Genomic DNA, 19689 nt, shown 5'->3' with positions numbered 1-19689 from the left:
ACGTTAAAAGCTAAAATTTTTGGTATTAACCTTAATGTTCCTTTTGATTTGAGCTTGTTGCTTAACTATTGTGGCAAGAAAGTCCCCAAGGGATTCAAGTGCGTATAAACTAGTGTTTTTATTTTTTTCTCGTGAAGTTTCCATGTATTTACCTATTTTGTTGAAATACTTTTTTCTATCCAATTCTTTTGTATTTCACTTTTGTTATAATATTGTAATAAATATTTTTTGTAGAAGAAGATATCTAGCCTTTTCTTCTATTTTGGTATAATAATTAAGATTCATTGATTTTGCTCTAGTTTATGTCATTTACCCATTTTTGAACAAACAAATATTAGAGTCCCCAAAAACATTTTCAAAAATGTTCCTGAATACTAAGTTGTCATCGTGCTATTAATTGTTCACTCATTATCGTGTTATTGGTTGTTCACCCATGAATAAAATGACCCTCTCTCGTGCAGTAATATGAATCACACGAATAAAATAATGTTTAGTGTCATTTGAGAATATTTTCGGGGTATTTAGCGCTACTCTTTTTAATATACTTGATAATCTGATAAATAGTATTGATGCTGAAATCAAGAAGTGAAATAAATCTCGGAATGAATAAAAATACACGATGAATGAGAAGATAATTATATACAAACGTATCTACGGACAAAAACTTCACATCAACTGCATATGTTGGCTTGTTGTCATTGGATTCAGAATAAGTAGCAACTATAAAAGCAGAATTTAGAAGCAATAACTAATATAAACTATAAATATATTTCTAAAATTTTCTATAATAAACTGACTCTTTAAAAAATATTTAATACAAATGTACAAAAATATATCAGCTAGATCTCCGGATTTGAAACTAGAGCACTAGCCGCTGTCGATGGCGTTCGCTGAGTTACAGTAGAGTTGCTAAATTCAGTTACTCATTGTGGAGTATCTGGTGTAAGTTTCTGCAGTAGTGTTAGCTGATGGCATGCCAACATATTGTTGAACAACCAGCACCGAACCAGTAGCTGCAAAATCTGAAGAAGCCAATAAATCCCCTATTACCCCCGAGTTCTGGACATTCGCTCCAATCTGTTAAACCCGTTGTTAGTGGTGAAACGGATCCTCGTCCTCTTCCTACAATAAATAGATCGTGAATGTTATCATTTGACCTAATGTGTTAACTTAATAAAGCACGATAAAAGATGGTGAAAGTTGAGATGTTGGGAACAAAAAGATACTATCTCATTCCTGATGTTCTTAATTACCAAAGCTTAAAGAGACAATACAATGCCCTTAGCACTATATAGCAGAATCAGGACTCATCCTCTTGTCCATTACTCTAACAAACTACTAATATGAAGACTATGCTGCCCTCCTTGTACATGAATAAGATAAACTGCAGGACTGGACAAAGAGGAAGGACCACTACTTAGGATTAGAGATACAGGTGTAGACAAAAAAGGTGGTCCACCAAGAACAGCAAGATCATACTGGCTAGTTTTATTATGCTGGAAAATAAGTAATTATATTCATTAAGCACGTGCACAGGTGCATTATGCTTAATGAGTTGATAATCAGGATATTAACTGCAATATTCCCCCTCAAGTTGCATTGGAGGTGGAACAGAAGTGCCAAGCTTATGTAGAAGATAATTATGCTGCTTGACCGGTATGTGGATGAGATTGACAACACATTCTTAAGAGTGTTGATGGTGGACATCGAGTTCCCAACAATTAGTAAGTCATCAACATAGACCAAGATTAAGGTGATAGTGGTGTCTGAAGCAGAAGTGAACAGGATGTAGTCTAATTTGTACTGTTTGTAACCAGAGTTTTGCAGGTGAACACAAAGTTTGCTGAATCAGTTTCTGGGGGCTTGCTTGAGCCCATAGAGTGATTTCTTCAATTTGCAGACCAGAGTGGATGAAGAGTTGGACTTGTAATCTGTTGTTAAGGAGATTCTGCTGCCAAGGCCAGTGTAACCTGTAGGAAGCTTCATGTATACAACCTCATGGAGGTCACCATACAAAAATGCATTGGTGACATCCATCTGAATAGCATGCCAATTGTAAATAGCAGCTACTGAAAGAGATGTGTCCTAAGTCCAATCATGTATGAGGATTTAGGAATAACTTTTATGTAATATGTTTTGATTTCATTGATATTAATAAAAGACTTGTTTTGTTTTTATTACGGGCTCTATCTATTTAAATATTTAAATAAGATATACCACAGTTTAGAGTAAAGCTTTTTATGGATTGTAATGAGATCATAATAATGAGACCTAAAATATGATAACTCTAAACTTAAATAGTTCCTGGTCGTAGGATTACTAACTGGTAATTAATAAAACGCAAAGATCGGTACATACTATGCTTGCTTCATTATGAAGGATGTCTGTTCTCATAGACATTTGTGTGGTGACACTATAGCTAGTATGTACGTGCTTATTATAGAATAAGTTCACTGAACATGACTCACACAGCTGAACAACTGATGGAGTTCACTCACGTGTCAACAGTTGTTCACATAGTGATAGTTGTACAAGTATCCTTAGACTTGAGGTCATCATAGTCATCTTATGTACACTGAACTATGCTTTGGTTTAGTTCTTAGTCTCAAGGGACAATTATAAGGGCTCTACTGGGTATAGGAATTTGTACATGAAGATAGTGTATGATCAATAAAGGATCTACCCCTTCCAGTGTAGGAAGAGAATGTTCAATGCTGATCCACTTATGTTAGTTCAGGAATCTCTAGCCAGAGTGAATAAAATTAGAAAGGAGTTTCTAATTTACATTAAATAGAACTAAGCATAGTGAATGGGAAAGCAAGTGATTAAATAAGATAGGCTTGACACAAGTTCCATGCCTTGTATTTAATCGTGACATTGCAGGGTAGAAGGAATTGATTGTACGGTAACTACTCACTGAATAGGTTCTTGGTATTCTAAGCAGTGAATTCGTATTATCCGGATAGTCGCGATATGCTGAGAAGTATCCCTCACGATGTAGAATAAATATGATTAATTAATTAATCATATTTAATGAATTAGAGAATTTATATAAATAATGATAAAATAATTTTATTATTATTTATTTCTACTACCGCCTTAATATTGAACCTACAGGGTCACACCATAAAAGAGAATGATTTAATGGTGGAGGAATTAATTAATAATGGCTGATAATTATTTATTTATGAAATAAATAATTAATTGGCAAATTTAATAATTGATTAAATGAGATTTAATTGATTATAAATTAATTAAGAAAAGGTTCTTAATATTATTAATTAAGAATTTAATTTTTGAAAATTAAATCAAGTGAGAGAATTATTTCTAAAGAGTTTAGAATAAGGATTAATAACTAAAAGGTGTTTTAATTATTAGTGAGAATAATAAAGGGTTAATAATAATAATATTTTATGGGAAAATTTTCAGCTGAAAATTTTGCCTATAAATATACTATTATAGACCATATTTTTGCCTCAACCAAAAAGATTTACAAAAAACCCTAATTCTCTCCATCTCCTCCTTCTTCATTACATCGTTTTCTTGGTGGATTCCGGTGGAGTGCTTCACGCTTGAGGAGCAGCTACTAAGGATCTCCGTTCATCGTTTTTGGATCGCCATTAAAGACCTCCATCTTTCCATTAACGTAAAGCTTCTTAAGGTAAACATAATGAACTACAAATTAAATATTATTTTTCGCATGGATCCTGCGGAGGGTTTCGTTTTTTTTTTTTAAGATTTAAATTTACGTTTTCACTGCATTTATGTGCTAAAAACCCTTCAATGGTATCATAGTTACTTGCAAAAAGTTTTTAATTCGTTTATGTGTTTAACTGTTTTCGATATATGAGCATGTACGTGATTCGCCATGATTTGATGTTGATATAATATGCTTATATATGTATGGTTTTGAATATATGATATTCATGTGAGTTGTATAATCATAAGATGATTATGTAATCTGTATATATACTGATATATACATGATTTATGTTTCTTCTAATTATGAAAATCATATTAGATACAGATTCTGAATTGGCTGCTGCAGATTTGCTGAAATCTGGGTCTGGTGTCCGATTTACGCAAACGAATACCCTATTCCATAGGTAAACGAGCGTCTGAACAAAAATGATAACTAAAGCTATCAACGACTCGTCTGTAAGGCGTTTGACGTCGTTTATTGCCCGTAAATAGTGATTCTTGTTTTTCTGATTTGATTCTGATTTTTCTGATTTTTTTCATATTTTCTTTTTATGATTAGATCATGGATAATATGATATGTTAAGATCAGATTATGTGTTTTAACATGCTTTTATGTGTTGTATGAGCATGGTGGATGGTTATGGCCTTTCGACCATAGTGTAATGGTTTTGGTTTTGGTTTTAAATACGACTTGCATGTCGTCAATCTTTGTAATCATAAATCTCGAATGTAACTCGAGTTATTCTTGTAAGTTCATTATATTAGTTTTACTTTCAATCATGTAATGTAATTGAAGACTCAAGAAGGCTATCCAATGGAGGTGATACAAAGAAGAAGACGAGGCATACAAGAAGTCTAAACAAAGAAGAAGACTTATGTAATAAGTAGTTGTATTTATTTCCATCACCATATTAGATTGACCTTGATCTTTATCATGAGCTTGATAAAGATCACATAGGATGGGGCCATAACAAAACACATTTACTTTATTACACTTTACATTTACTTGTTTATTTAATTTTATATATGAGATATATGCCTATATTTACCATGCGATGATAGGTTTAGATGAACTTAAATCAATATAAGGCGTGCTATAGAAAATCTAGAATAAGAATCGTTTCTTGCCTTAACAATAATATTATGAATACGATCATGAGATTCTTGTATTTATGAAACACGTAATTGAATATGAATTTTCAATATTGAGAGAAAGGATGATTCTGTCAACAACAGATTTATATCTGTAAGAAAGGGTTATTAAGTGACGCCTCTTGACAATGCTCCACCCGATCTGGGAATCATCTGATTATCGATTATTGATTTGAAATATTTAATTTAAAAGGAAGAATCTCTTTATAATATGATTATGATTGTAACGTAATATAATCCCACTAAAATTAAATAATATCAAGTAGTAATTGGCCAATGACACAACGGGCTTGTGTCGGTCATAGCCTTCCAACATGGTAGAAAGTGGTTCTTATTTTTAAATCATTGTCGTTTCGTGCTACAGCCGAGGGCTTTGATTTCGAAATAAGAAATACTTGTCTATTACATAGAGATGTGTACATTGAATTAGAATCTAAAGGTCGGTACATGCCACAGTCGTGGGCCGTTGGAGACTGATTTAATTGTACGAAATGTTGGGTTAGACTTGACTTAGAATATTGAGTTTGTCGTGCCACAGCCGTGACTCAATTATTCAAGAGGCTAAAGTTATATTAGGGAATAATATAAGATGTAATTGACAAGAGTTGTCTGCCTATTGAACATCACATGACGTTTCGTGCCACAGCCGAGGTTGTGTGATGGAATGTAGGATCCCATTCCCACTAGCATTATGAATGCTTAATTTTCACTTAGGGGGTTGAAAAAAATTAGATAAACTAGTGGGAGACACTTATGAATAAAGACCCGATTCATATAGTGTTTTGAAATGAAATTGAATATTTTCTAAGTGTTGTTATGTGATTATCATTTACCGATTTACTATATTCGTCATGTCTTCTGCACTATCACTCCGAAGCATACTAGATGCTCACAAGTTGACTGGTCCTAATTTAGCTGTTTGTTTTCACTGTAACAAGTTGGGGCACTGGAAGAGGAACTGCAAGGTTTACCTTGCAGAATTGAAGAAGAAGAAGGGTAGTAAGACTACCGCTTCTGATTCAGGCATGTTCATGATCGAAGTTAATATGTCACTAGGTCAAATTTCTACTTGGGTATTAGATACCGCCTGTGGTTCTCATATTTGCAATTCGTTGCAAGGACTAAAGGGAAGTAGGACTCTTGAAAAAGATGAGGTGATTTTGCGTATGGGCAATGGAGCAAGGGTTGCGGCCATATCTGTAGGATCATTTAGTTTACATATGCCTACGGGCAAGGCTATTATTTTGAATAATTGTTATTACGTTCCCTCTATTGTGAGGAATATTGTTTCTATCCCTAAGTTGGATTTGGCTGGTTTTTCATTTATTATTAAGAATAATGAATGTTCTATCCTTAGAGATAATATTCTTTATGGATGTGGTATTATAAATAATGGTCTGTATGTATGTGACGTAGAGCATGATTCACTTCAGATTGAACAAACTAATAAAAGAAAACGAGATGATGAAAATCTGACCTATTTATGGTATTGTAGGCTAGGTCATATTAGTGAAAACAGACTGCGGACATTGCATAAGGAAGGGTTACTTGACCCCTTTGATTTTGAATCATATCCTACATGCGAGTCTTGTCTATTGGGTAAAATGACTAAATCTCCATTTAGTGGACATGGAGAGAGGGCTGCAAATTTGCTAGGATTGGTACACACAGATGTATGTGGACCAATGTCTACGCAAGCCATGGGTGGATTTTCGTACTTCATTACTTTCATAGATGATAGATCTATATTTGGATATGTGTATTTGATGAAACACAAGTCTGAAGCCTTTGAAAAGTTCAAAGAATATAAACATGAAGTGGAGAAACAAACCAAACACAGTATTATAACTCTTCGATCCGATCGAGGTGGTGAATACTTGAATGGAGAGTTTCTTGATTATCTCAAAGAAAATGGTATAGTCTCCCAGTGGACTCCTCCATATATTCCACAGTTAAATGGGGTATCTAAAAGGAGAAATCGAACTTTGTTAGACATGGTTCGGTCCATGATGAGCTATGCGAATCTTCCAGTATTCCTATGGGGTTATGCATTGGAAACCTCAACATATTTACTGAATAAGGTGCCTTTCAAATCTGTTCCTCAAGCTCCATATGAGATATGGAAAGAAAGGAAACTGAGTCTTAAACACGTTAAAATTTGGGGATGTCCAGCTTATGTCAAGAAAGTTGACCCAGATAAGCTGGAATCTCGATCCGTAAAATGTAATTTTGTGGGATATCCTAAAGAGACTTTGGGGTATTACTTTTACACCGATCATCGGGTGTTTGTCTCCAGACATGCTACCTTCTTGGAAAAGGAGTTTATCCTTGAAGGAAACAGTGGGAGCAAAATTGAACTTGATGAAGTTCAAAAAGCACAAACTACTACGGATCAAGTGGAAACACCTGTTCAGACTGAACAACCTTCTGTGGAACAGCCCATTCGTAGGACAGGGAGAGTGTCTCGCCAACCTGAGAGGTATTATGGCCTTGTCATTGAGAATGGAAATGAGTTGTCAATCATTGATGATGATGACCCTGTGACCTATAATGAGGCTATGAGTAGTGTTGACTCAGAGAAATGGCATAGTGTCATGAAATCCGAAATGGAATCTATGTATACCAACCAAGTATGGACTCTGGTTCAGGCGCCTGAAGGTGTTAAGCCTATTGGGTGCAAGTGGGTATATAAGAGAAAGATTGGAGCAGATGGTCAGGTGGAGACCTATAAGGCCAGGCTCGTGGCAAAAGGATTCAAGCAAAGGCAAGGGATTGACTTTGATGAAACTTTTTCGCCTGTAGCCCTGTTAAAATCAATTCGGATTTTGCTTGCGATTGCTGCTTACTACGACTATGAGATCTAGCAAATGGACGTGAAAACGGCCTTCCTCAATGGGGAACTTGAGGAGGAAGTGTATATGACACAGCCAGAGGGTTTTCTTTCCAAGGGAAATGAACACCTAGTGTGTAAGCTGCTGCGAACCATATATGGTTTAAGGCAAGCTTCTCGTAGATGGAACATCCATTTTGATGAGACAATCAAAAAGTTTGGTTTTATCAAAAACATAGATGAACCATGTGTCTACAAGAAGGTTAGTGGGAGCGCGGTAACATTTCTTGTATTGTATTGAAAGAGGAGACATCAAGAGAGTTGACACACATAACAATGTAGCAGACCCACTCACAAAGCCACTTTCTCAAAGTCACTTTGATCGTCATAAAAACAAGATGGGTATTAGATACCAGAGTGATTGGCTTTAGTATAAGTGGGAGATTGAAATAGATGTGTCCTAGGTCCAATCATGTATGAGGATTTAGGAATAACTTTTATGTAATCTGTTTTGATTTCATTGATATAATAAAAGACTTATTTTATTTTTATTGTGGGCTCTATCTATTTAAATGTTTAAATAAGATATACCACAGTTTAGAGTAAAGCTTTTTATGGATTGTGATGAGATCATAATAATGAGACCTAAAAGATGATAACTCTAAACTTAAATAGTTCCTGGTCATAGGATTACTAACTGGTAATTAATAATCCGCAAAGATCGGTACATACTATGCTTGCTTCATTATGAAGGATGTCTGTTCTCATAGACATTTGTGTGGTGATACTATAGCTAGTATGTAGGTGCTTATTATAGAATAAGTTCACTGAACATGACTCACACACCTGAACAACTGATGTAGTTCACTCATGTGTCAGCAGTTGTTCACATAGTGATAGTTGTACAAGTATCCTTAGACTTGAGGTCATCATAGTCATCTTATGTACACTGAACTATGCTTTGGTTTAGTTCTTAGTCTCAAGGGACAATTATAAGGGCTCTACTGGGTATAGGAATTTGTACACGAAGATAGTGTATGATCAATAAAGGATCTACCCCTTCCAGTATAGAAAGAGAATGTTCAATGTTGATCCACTTATGTTAGTTCAGGAATCTCTGGCCAGAGTGAATGAAATTAGAAAGGAGTTTCTAATTTACATTAAATAGAACTAAGTATAGTGAATGGGAAAGCAAGTGATTAAATAAGATAGGCTTGACACAAGTTCCATGCCTTGTATTTAATCGTGACATTGCAGGGTAGAAGGAATTGATTGTACAGTAACTACTCACTGAATAGGTTCTTGGTATTCTAAGCAGAGAATTCGTATTATCCTGATAGTCGTGATATGCTGAGAAGTATCCCTCACGATGTAGAATAAATATGATTAATTAATTAATCATATTTAATGAATTAGAGAATTTATATAAATAATGATAAAATAGTTTTATTATTATTTATTTCTACTACCGCCTTAATATTGAACCTACAGGGTCACACCATAAAAGAGAATGATTTAATGGTGGAGGAATTAATTAATAATGGATGATAATTATTTATTTATGAAATAAATAATTAATTGGAAAATTTAATAATTGATTAAATGAGATTTAATTGATTATAAATTAATTAAGAAAAGGTTCTTAATATTATTAATTAAGAATTTAAGTTTTGCAAATTAAATCAAGTGAGAGAGTTATTTCTAAAGAGTTCAGAAAAAGGATTAATAATTAAAAGGTATTTTAATTATTAGTGAGAATAATAAAGGGTTAATAATAATAATATTTTATGGGAAAATTTTCAGCTGAAAATTTTGCCTATAAATATACTATTATAGACCCTATTTTTGCCTCAACCAAAAAGATTTACAAAATTCTAATTCTCTCCATCTCCTCCTCCTTCATTACATCGTTTTCTTGGTGGATACCGGTGGAGTGCTTCACACTTGAGGAGCAGCTGCTAAGGATCTTCGTTCATCGTTTTTGGATCGCCATTAAAGACCTCCATCTTTCCATTAACATAAAACTTCTTAAGGTAAACATACTGAACTACGAATTAAATATATTATTTTTCGCATGGATCATGTGGAGGGTTTCGGTTTTTTTTAAGATTTAAATTTACGTTTTCGCTGCGTTTATGTGCTAAAAACCCTTCAGCTACAGCTAAAACTGCTCTTACTGTGGTCATCTTGGCTACAGGGGCAAATATTTCCCCATAGTCAATACCATAAATCTGTTTGCAACCAAGAATTACCAGTCTTGACTTGTATTTTTCTACAGCACCATCTGAGAGAAATTTAGTTTTGAAAAGCCACTTACAACCTATTACTCTTTTTCCAGCGGGTAAAGGCATGATATCCCAGGTATTATTGCTTTCCAAGGCATTGAGTTCAGAGTTCATGGCATCAATCCAGTGTTGATGCTTGATGGCTTGTTGGAAGGTTATAGGGTCATTGTTCTTAGTGACAGTGCTCATAAAGCACTGAAAAACTGGTTTCACAACTTGTGAAGCAACTTTATTTATGGAGGTGACATAATCCCCTATCCAGACTGGTTTCTTGGTTTGTCTGGTAGATCTTCTGAGAGGAGGTTGTGGGTGATCAGAAGTTTCCAAAGTGGTTGTAAGTGGATCATTGGTGTCTTCAATGTCATCAGGAGGAGTGATTAACAAATCATCATCAAAATTAGGAATCAAGGATGGTGTATGAGGCAACGAAACAGGTAAAGGTGTCATGTAGCAATTAGTAGAGTTTTTGTTGAAAGGAAGAATATGTTCATGAAACACAGTGTCCCTAGATATGAAGACATTTTTATCAAGTAGATTGTATAGTTTGTATCCTTTGGTGTTTGGAGGATAGCCTATTAAGACACATGGTATGCCTCTAGGTTGAAGTTTATCATTTACAGCAATATTTGGGGAAGCAAATGTCAAGCACCCAAAGACCTTGAGATGGTCATAAGCAGCTGGTTTTTCATGTAATTTTTCATAAGGGGTGACATTAGAAAGTACAGAGCTAGATAATCTATTCGTAATGTGTGTAGCAGTTAGGACACAATCCCCCCAAAAAGACAAGTCTAAGCCAGCTTGAAACCTTAATGCCCTTGCAATTTCAAGTATACTTATGTGCTTTCTTTCTACTCTAGAATTCTGCTGAGGTCTATACGTACAAGATTTTTTATATATGATACCATTAGTAGAAAAGAAAGCTTTACAATGACTATCATCAAATTCCAGTGCATTATCAGACCTAATAACTTGCACAGATTTCTTAAAGTGATTTGACACATAATTGCAGAAAGACTTCAGGATTTCTAAGACATCATTCTTTAATTTCATCAAGTAAACTCAAGTCATTCTAGTATGATCATCAAGAATAGTGAGAAAGTATTTGTACCTTTCTCTGGTGCAGACTTTATATGGACCCCAGGTGTCAATGTGGATGAGTGAGAAAGCCTTAGCTGCATGAGAAGAGCTGAAAGAAAATGGTAGCTTAGTGAACTTTGCAAGAGGGCATGTGACACACACTTTTGTTGACTCCAGTAGGTAAGGCTTGATCTCTGGGATGAGCTTTGAAATAGGTGCATGACCTAGCCTGTTATGCCAAAGAGTTGTCTATTCTGAGCTTTTTTTATCTTGGCACTGTAGCATGTGTGAGCAGGAGTAGCTAATTGAGTTTGAGTTGACACTAGATAGTAGAGTCCCCCTTCTTCTTGACCAACAGCTTTAATTTCTTTTGTGATAGCATCAGCAATGACACAAGAGTTTGGCTGAAAGCTGACTGCATAATTGTTGTCTTTGGTGAGCTTTTGAATTGACAGGAGATTGTGTTGAAAGTTGGCACAAACAGCACATTTTTCAACTCGAGTCCAGGCAACTGAACAGTGCCAATGTGTGTAATGTTTGATGTTCCTCCAGTGGGCAAGTGTATGTTGTAATTAGCAGGGGCCAGTCTAGGATTTTGAAAATTAGAAAGAGAGCTAGTCATGTGGTTTGTGGCTCCAGAGTCCAAGATCCACTGATTGGATTTAGCAGCAGAGCAAGACCAAGGAGGTTTTCCTGAATTACGGCTTGAAACAAAAACTTATCATGCTAGAAAAATAATGTTCCATTTCATCATCAATTATTGATTCCTTTTGATTTGTGGAAGAACCTCCAGGTAATAGCTTGAAGAGTTGTTCTAGCTGTTGAGGTGTAAAAGTAATGTTGGGCTGCTCAGTTTTGTATATGGGTCCTTGTGCAACATTAGTCATTTTTTGAGGCTTTGAGCTATTCCACCTAGGTCCTGAAGTGTGAGATCTAAAGTTTGGGTTTGGTTTTTTGTGTTTGAGGTGCCATTTTGGGTAACCTATCACTGACCAACATCTATCATTTGTATGGCCTTTGGTATTACAAGCAGTGCAGAAATAAGGCTTATCAGACTTACTATACATAGCAGATATTTCAACATCAAGGGTTTCATTGACAGCTAAGACATCTATCCGAGATTCTTCTTGTTGTATAGCAGCACATGCTACTTCAACAGTGGGGAGAAAAGCCATCATAAGAAGTTGACTTCTCTGTGGGCTATATTTATCATTCAGACCATTTAAAATTTGGAAAAGCTTGGTTTCTTCTTTTTATTTTTCAATAATTGATAACAGAGTACTGACTTCAGGTGTCACATTGGTTATTTTGGGCAATAGATTTATAGAGTCAAGCTCTTCCCACAGACTACTAAGGTTGGTGAAGTATTCAGCTACAGACATATTATGTTGTTTCATTTCATAAAGATCTCTACTGATTTTATACTTTCTAGAGCCATGAGTAAGAGCAAATTTTTTGTCAAGTTAGAGCACAAATATCACACGCAGAGTTAATGAAAAGAATAGATTTCTTAAAGGTTTCAGAAACATTATTGTGAATCCAAGAAATTACCAGATTATTGCAGGTGCCCCACTGCACTCCACTTGTTTCATCATCAGTGCTTCTCCTTACTGAACCATCCACAAAATCCAGTTTTCTTTTTTAGGAGAGCTGTATTTCAAAAGACCTCTTCCAGGATCTGTAATTAGATGCACCTTCCAGCTTGGGCACACTAATAGATAAAGGCCCATCAGATGGGTGTACAAATAGAGGATTCTGCATATCAGCAAATGTGAATCTCCCTCCTGTTGCCATACTTGAGTAATTTGCAGATTACAGACACTCAATTTATACAGGCAACAGTCAAACACATAATTTTGAAAAAGAGCTAATGTAAATGAGGAAAAGTATCATTTTTAAAGAACAAAGAATCACAGCTTATTCATGCTTGCTCTCATACCATGTTAACTTAATAAAGCATGATAAAAGATGGTGAAAGCTGAGATGTTGGGAACAATAAGATACTATCTCATTCTTGATGTTCTTGATTACCAAAGCTTAAAGAGACAATACAATGCCCTTAGCACTATATAGCAGAATCAGGACTCATCCCCTTGTCCATTACTCTAACAAACTACTAATATGAAGACTATGCTGCCCTCCTAGTACATGAATAAGATAAACTGTAGGACTGGACAAAGAGGAAGGACCACTACTTAGGATGAGAGATTCAGGTGTAGACAAAAGAGGTGGTCCACCAAGAACAGCAAGATCATACTGGCTAGTTTTATTGTGCTGGAAAATAAGTAAATATGTTCATTAAGCACGTGTACAGGTGCATTATGCTTAATGAGTTGATAATCAGGATATTAACTGCAATACGTACGAAAAGATGGATTCAGGATTTCCATTCCGCCATCAACCATTTGTTGCTTATGAAACGGAATTATGATCAAGGCCACACGCTTATCTTCAGCAACGTTACATATATCTTTGTGCATCGTGGAGTACGGTGAAATGGCTGTTAGAGGTTGTACTGTAATACAATTTGCATGATGTTCGTAGCTCTTGAATGCACTGATGATATGATCTGACTGAGCTTGGGTCCGATTAGCAGCAGGGCCTGACTTTTTGGTGTTGTGGATAATTAACATTTGCAGAGGCTCGGCCTGTTAATTCGACTAGATGGAGTACATATATGCATATTGGAGATTTTTTGCATAGATGTGACGCCTCTATTAGATTGATGATTGTTGGTACATTTCTTGGAGTGTGAATGCAGGATAAAACTTTAAACTCGCCATCTCGTTTAGTCCTCTGTATTGTCCTTCTTTTGTAAGGGGCAAACTTTGTCGCTGGCCTGTATATTGTTGTCACAATTGGGGTAACACTTCCCGTCATAACCACAACTACGATTACCACTATTGCAAATGACTTCTCATCTAGTACCTGCATATCGTATTCACTAACAAATTATACATTCTTGGTCCTCACTTTAGTATGTCTAATAGATCCATGGATAAATAAAATCATTTATAGCTAACTAGTGCGCACCTTTTGGTCCTTGCGAACATTAAGGACGATCATCTCCACGAGGCCTTTGGTGTCATTAGCAAGATGCCTTCAGAAATTGGCATTCAGTAGTAAACAGCAACAAGAGCTGTTCCTGGAACTTTTCCTAAACATTCAAGAACTATCACAATAACCAATGCTCCCCAAGTTCCCGCTCCTTGATTTGCTGAGAATTCTGTCTTTAAACCACTAATAGCAAAGAAGATTGGTAGTAAAAGTCCTGAAACAAAATCTTCAAGCCTTTCGATGAGTGTAACGACTAGTGGTCCACTCGGAATAACTAATCCAAAAACAAAAGCTCCAAATACAGAATGTGTTCCAATAGCATCCGTTATAAAGCCACAAATCATCACTCCAGTGAGAATTAGACACATGTTGAACTCACCAATGATTTCGCCTTCTGGGGTTCTTCTTATCGTCCAAGTTATTGTCGGACGGACTACAAATATACAAAATATAACAAATACTACACTTGAAATTATCATCCAGAAAGAAGCTAATGTCAAATTAGTATTATTCTCAGACATTGCAATTGCAAAGGCTAATACAGTCCATGCCACAATATCATTTACAAGAGCCGAAGACATTGCTATTTGCCTGATTTCTTTGTTGAGTAGTTTGAGTTCTGCTAGAATTCGAGCTAACACCGGGAATGCAGTGACAGAGAGTTCAACTCCAAGAAAAAGTATAAAAGTCCCTTGTTTTACCATCTGTGTTTTTTGGCCTAGGAAAAACGAGAACGACACACCTAACAAGAAAGGCGAGATCATACCAGCAATAGCAATAAGTATCGCCTTTTTTCCCGTTCGTTTGATTGAAATTATGTCCATTTCTACTCCAACAATGAAAAGAAAGTAAAGAAGACCAATATTAGCCATTGTTTCAAGAACCATTACACTTCTTCTTGGAAACAATGCGTCGGCAAATTTGGCACTTTTTCCTAACACTGATGGACCTAATATAATTCCTCTCTGTTGACACTCACACACAAAACAGATTAATATAGAAATTTATTTGTATATTTTTCGAAAAATATTTCCATGATCCAAATCGTGAACTCAATAATTTTCATGCATCATTTTATAAACTCGGTAATATTCAAGCAACACTCACAAAAAAAACAAGGGCAGTGATCTACGTCAAGCGAAAATTTTCACTGATAGAACAAACCCCTAAAACCAAAATGTAAGGATGGATAGAGTGACATGACCACTTGTATTCAGCTCAGATTCCCGTGTTAAACGTATTCATGAAATTTTTTGGCAGAAAGATGATTACAAATATCTCTTGTTAGGAACCACGACCCCAGAAACTATAGTGACAATTTTTTTTTTGAAATGTTACGTGCTTTAGCATGCTAAATCAAAGTACTTGCTAGAATATCAGAGATAACCCGAGGCTGGCGAAGGGGTTTCAAGATGAACACGAGTTATGCTGACCACCAATGTGACTTGCAAAATGAAAAGAGGTAAAGAATAATCCAATGGGTTATCACCTTGCCATATTCCATTCGTTGTTATCATCGTCGGTGAATAACAGACGGAGTGTCCTGTGTCATTTTGTTTCTCCGGTGAAATTTGCAACACTGCTGCTGGCCAGTTGTCTATTCATTGATCACTCATTTTTAAGTGCATCTTCACCAAGGAAAGATTAATTATTCTGAAAAAAAAAAACTTATCATTTTCTAGTGCAATTGTAATTTGCTTACAGTGAGGCGAGGCATAATTCATAATTTGCAAATTAATAACGTTCCATTTTCTTGATCCTGATAAGTTGTTATAAATAACCTGGTGCTACTATAGATAATTAGAATACGTGTAAGCTTTTTAACTTGTGTGTAATTTTCAGTAAAGCCAGAAAAAAGAAATTAATATTGTAGCTATTTATTTATTCTTTATTCTTTTATTGTTGCTAAATTTATAGCTCCGTTTAGCTTAAATCTTTTTGAAAATTTTCTACTTAATTATATACCTTTCTGTTCGAGAGAGTGGTACGTATGAGTATGATGTTATTTTGTTTACAATAAATGTTATATTTCATGATTTAAATCATGATTAATATTCTTAAAATAATTAAGTTGTCCTCTTGACAAGTCACCTCATAAACAATATAGAAAATAATAAGCAAATTATTGTATTAATAACTATTTTCTGTGATTTGATCTTGAGATGACAATTTAACCAACGCAACAATAATATGACCTGATGAATCTATGCAATAATAATAGGCCAATTGTAGAAAAGCATCAAACAAAAATAGCATGGAACCTGAAAGTGCATGATATAATTGGTCCAACAGACAGAAATAGTATAGCAAAATAAGATATGAATAATTGTTAGGACATAGCATGCAACCGCACCATACAGAAAATAGAGGAGGGACCATATGAAAAAGACTACTACTCTAACTCAACTAATTATGAGCCTCTGTGACCGTGAGTGACTGACTGTATAATATTGTATAAGCATGCTGCATGCAATCGAAATTTGAAATGACTTCTACTAAGACATTTACTGCCAAAAAACTGAATGATCCAACTCAATACTCATGCGTTGTTATGCAGGCTCATTCTATGCTTTGACTCGCGTTGCTACACAGGGAGAAACATGAAAGGCGGGAAATGGTATGAACTTTTCTCTTTGGTTTGCGGGTCTTTCATGGCTCTCTATTTAACTGAAACTTCTCCTATAGAGTTTGACAGTGGAGGCAGTGTGGCAAGAGCTTGCTAATGCAAGTTATGAAGAATGCTCGAATGAATCTATAAAACGATTGTGTGAAAAGCAAAGCTTTAAGTATGTGCTATCTTCCATTTAGATTGTTGTTAGCTTTACCAGGAGTCATGTTTAAACTATTTTTTTATGAAGGCTCAACTTTCCTATATCATTAGGATCATATATTCTTCTTCATCTTTTTTTTTCCGGGAAAAACTTTTGATCAGTGTTCTAATAAGGAGAAATATGAGTGCAGGGAATCAATTGAACTCCTTGATTTTCATACCAAATTAGTAGCTAGAATATTTGCAGAGATTAATAAAAGACACATACAAAAGTGTGCATAATACGAAGAACTGCAACATGGAAAGTATCCAGGTGAAATAGTTATCGCTTATTAGGGAACCAAATATAGTGTAAACTGATTTAACTCAAAGTCTCTATAAAGAATTTGAACAATGTGAGTAATGCTGAGACACAAGCAGAGAACAATTTGTGCGCTTGCAGCGATGCACCAACGTATCACATCTGTGAAAGACACTTTTTTTGAGGGATGGATGTTGTTGAAGATGTAACTTTTGCAGGAAATCTGATTCGAAACCACAAGATTTTCAAGGCTTTTATATTGTGATCTTGAAGAAAGAATTGCAACTATTAGAGAGTTTGGAAACAGTGAGAGAATTCTTTTTGATAACATGAATCTAGTATAGGAGACATGGTATGTCATAGGTGTGAGACACCAATGATGGTGCCTGTAAAGAAGCTTAGTATTAATTTGAGACTTCGAGTGCTAAAAACATAGTTCTGTATGTAAATTCTTTTGTTTTACAGATTTGTACTTGTCTCTTTCTTGCTATCCTCAATGATAGCATAATACAACATATCTATGTTCATAAACGATATTTTTTTTTATCTTCCGAGTACTAGAACTTGCCAGAAAGTATGTGAGCATTTGAACATGACAATCTTTAGGTGGTGGATATTTGTAATATCATCAATTTGTAAGGGAAAAAAGTGAGATGACATGCATAATGGGAGAGGATTATAGAACCTGTAGGAGAATCTATTCTGTAGTTACCACTGAAAAGGTCAGTCTTCATTCGAGGTGGAGTGATAATTGCATTGTGACTTTCTTGTGATCAATAACATGAAAACTGCGAGTCTTTCTATATATATGACATGTTACATGAAGTTAAATCTGGTATGCATAAGCATAATGTTGTCTGGATTAAATCATTTCAAGTTACAAGTAGCTCACTGAATCAAGCATATTATGCATCAGACCGTATTTATACTATCTTGATGTACTTGCTTTTTCTTGTGAATATCAGAACTGTATCTTGTATCAAGCTGCAATTTTTTTAAATACTGTTTCGGACAGGAACACACTTCTAATAGGAGATTCATACATGATGCAGTTTGTATTCAAGAGCAATTACATCCAGAATGTGCGAAACAGTTTGAAACATTTGCACAATTGTCTAACATCTATGAAGTAACCCTGACATTTTTATAAACCACATTATGCTCAACAAAAAGGTACAGAGAGTCAGAGATGTAATTTTATGGAACATGTGAAGAAGGAAGATAATGAATAACCAGAATATGCATCTACAAAGCGAGTGAAAATCATTGTATATATGAGGGTGAGGGAACAGTTACCCCAGATCTAAATAATCTTACATTGACAGAGTAAAATGAATGTTATACTTATGGATGATATAATTCTATGACAAAAGACACATTGTTTATATGCCGATAATTGTAATAAAGGCATAGCATTGATTACCATCAGAATTTCAGAGAAACCCGGAATTTATGAGAGAATAGATTTTATAATGACAACTGAAAAACATATTCTGCATAATGGAAAATTCTTATATTACCTGATTTGCCATGATACACTGATTACCTCGCTTTTGGCTTGGCTACTCCATGAAAGAACTATCACCTCTTAAGCTTGTCAAATTTAAATTTAAGCGATAGTGTTTGGCAAGTCACTATGCCTGGAGTTCAAGAAAAAAATTAATTGATCAACATAGATATGTAGTTCAATTCTGTAAACCAAAATAAACAACAGGCAAAAGCAAAACTTGTTAACACCCAAAGTAATAATTCCCTTTTAAAGCAAAACCCATCAGTGTCTTGCACATACCTTGTTGTTACCTAGTGCAACTCCGTTTCCACGCAGGAAATCGACTCAGCTTGTTATTTATCTAAGATGATAGTATAAAAGCCTAGAAATAATCAGAGCATACTTTTTTCACTTAACCCTCTTTCCTCATCTTTAACCTTTAATTTCGCAGACTTTTTTTGTATTCTGCTCACCACCTCATATCTATTCTCCAAACAAACAGAGCATATAGATTACAATCTTTCTGGTATGCAATTTGTTTAGCTAAAATTTGAAAATATGACCACTGGATTTAGTTGATCTAGGCATGGTCAACTACGTATCTCAGTCTTGGAAAAACACTGGGGAAGGGGTGCGAGTTAGATTGTAATACCCTCTCATTTTTGACTCTATAGTCTCGTACTATCTTTTTGATACAGTTGCACACATAGTAATCTGATTTTCGGAGGTAAATTATTCCGAATGGTGATTTTTTTTTATCGTAGGTAACCGACAACCGCTATCTTTTGAGTGTGTACTGGCGTACACCCTACGGGCTCACACAATTGTAGTGCAAATCACATGGACAGACTCACGAGGCATAATCATAAATTCTCCTCCCGTAGGATTCGAACATGTGATCAAGAGCATAATTTTTCCTCTCTTTAATCAATTAAGCCAACCCTTGCGGGCCCGAACGGTGAATTAGATTCTAGCAGCAGAGAATGCCATACCAATACTTAAAAAAGACAGGGAAAAGATGTATTG

At 35.2% G+C, this 19689-nt stretch overlaps 1 protein-coding gene across 4 annotated transcripts; it reads right to left on the bottom strand.

Moving 5' to 3' along the window:
• Positions 1 to 802: 802 nt before the first annotated feature.
• Positions 803 to 19330, bottom strand: LOC141707534 (cation/H(+) antiporter 15-like). Of its 4 annotated transcripts, none has more exons than XR_012569092.1 (7): positions 18964 to 19330; positions 18695 to 18814; positions 15593 to 15756; positions 14080 to 14536; positions 12598 to 13974; positions 11078 to 11461; positions 803 to 1122 (listed from the first exon to the last, which is right to left on the bottom strand). XR_012569092.1 is itself a non-coding variant. In XM_074510739.1 (7 exons), exons 3-4 carry the CDS (start codon positions 15618 to 15620, stop codon positions 14163 to 14165), a joined length of 795 nt encoding a protein of 264 aa, XP_074366840.1. In that variant the 5' UTR covers positions 15621 to 15756; positions 18695 to 18814; positions 18964 to 19330; the 3' UTR covers positions 803 to 1122; positions 11078 to 11461; positions 12598 to 13974; positions 14080 to 14162. The 4 variants fall into 4 exon arrangements, 3 of the variants coding, with proteins under 3 accessions (XP_074366840.1, XP_074366838.1, XP_074366839.1); XM_074510739.1 differs by having other exon boundaries at positions 14080 to 14929; XM_074510737.1 differs by having other exon boundaries at positions 14080 to 15756.
• Positions 19331 to 19689: the final 359 nt, after the last annotated feature.

This window comes from Apium graveolens, chromosome 2, assembly GCF_009905375.1.
Source record: "Apium graveolens cultivar Ventura chromosome 2, ASM990537v1, whole genome shotgun sequence".
NCBI lineage: Eukaryota > Viridiplantae > Streptophyta > Magnoliopsida > Apiales > Apiaceae > Apium > Apium graveolens.
The sequence above is the reverse complement of the archived record's forward strand: the minus strand, read 5'-3'. Positions and strand labels throughout refer to the sequence as shown.

What these genes read in the sequence shown, in the direction of transcription:
- LOC141707534 (XM_074510737.1), bottom strand. Translation starts at nt 14,990, where the DNA reads ATGGTTCTTGAAACAATGGCTAATATTGGTCTTCTTTACTTTCTTTTC.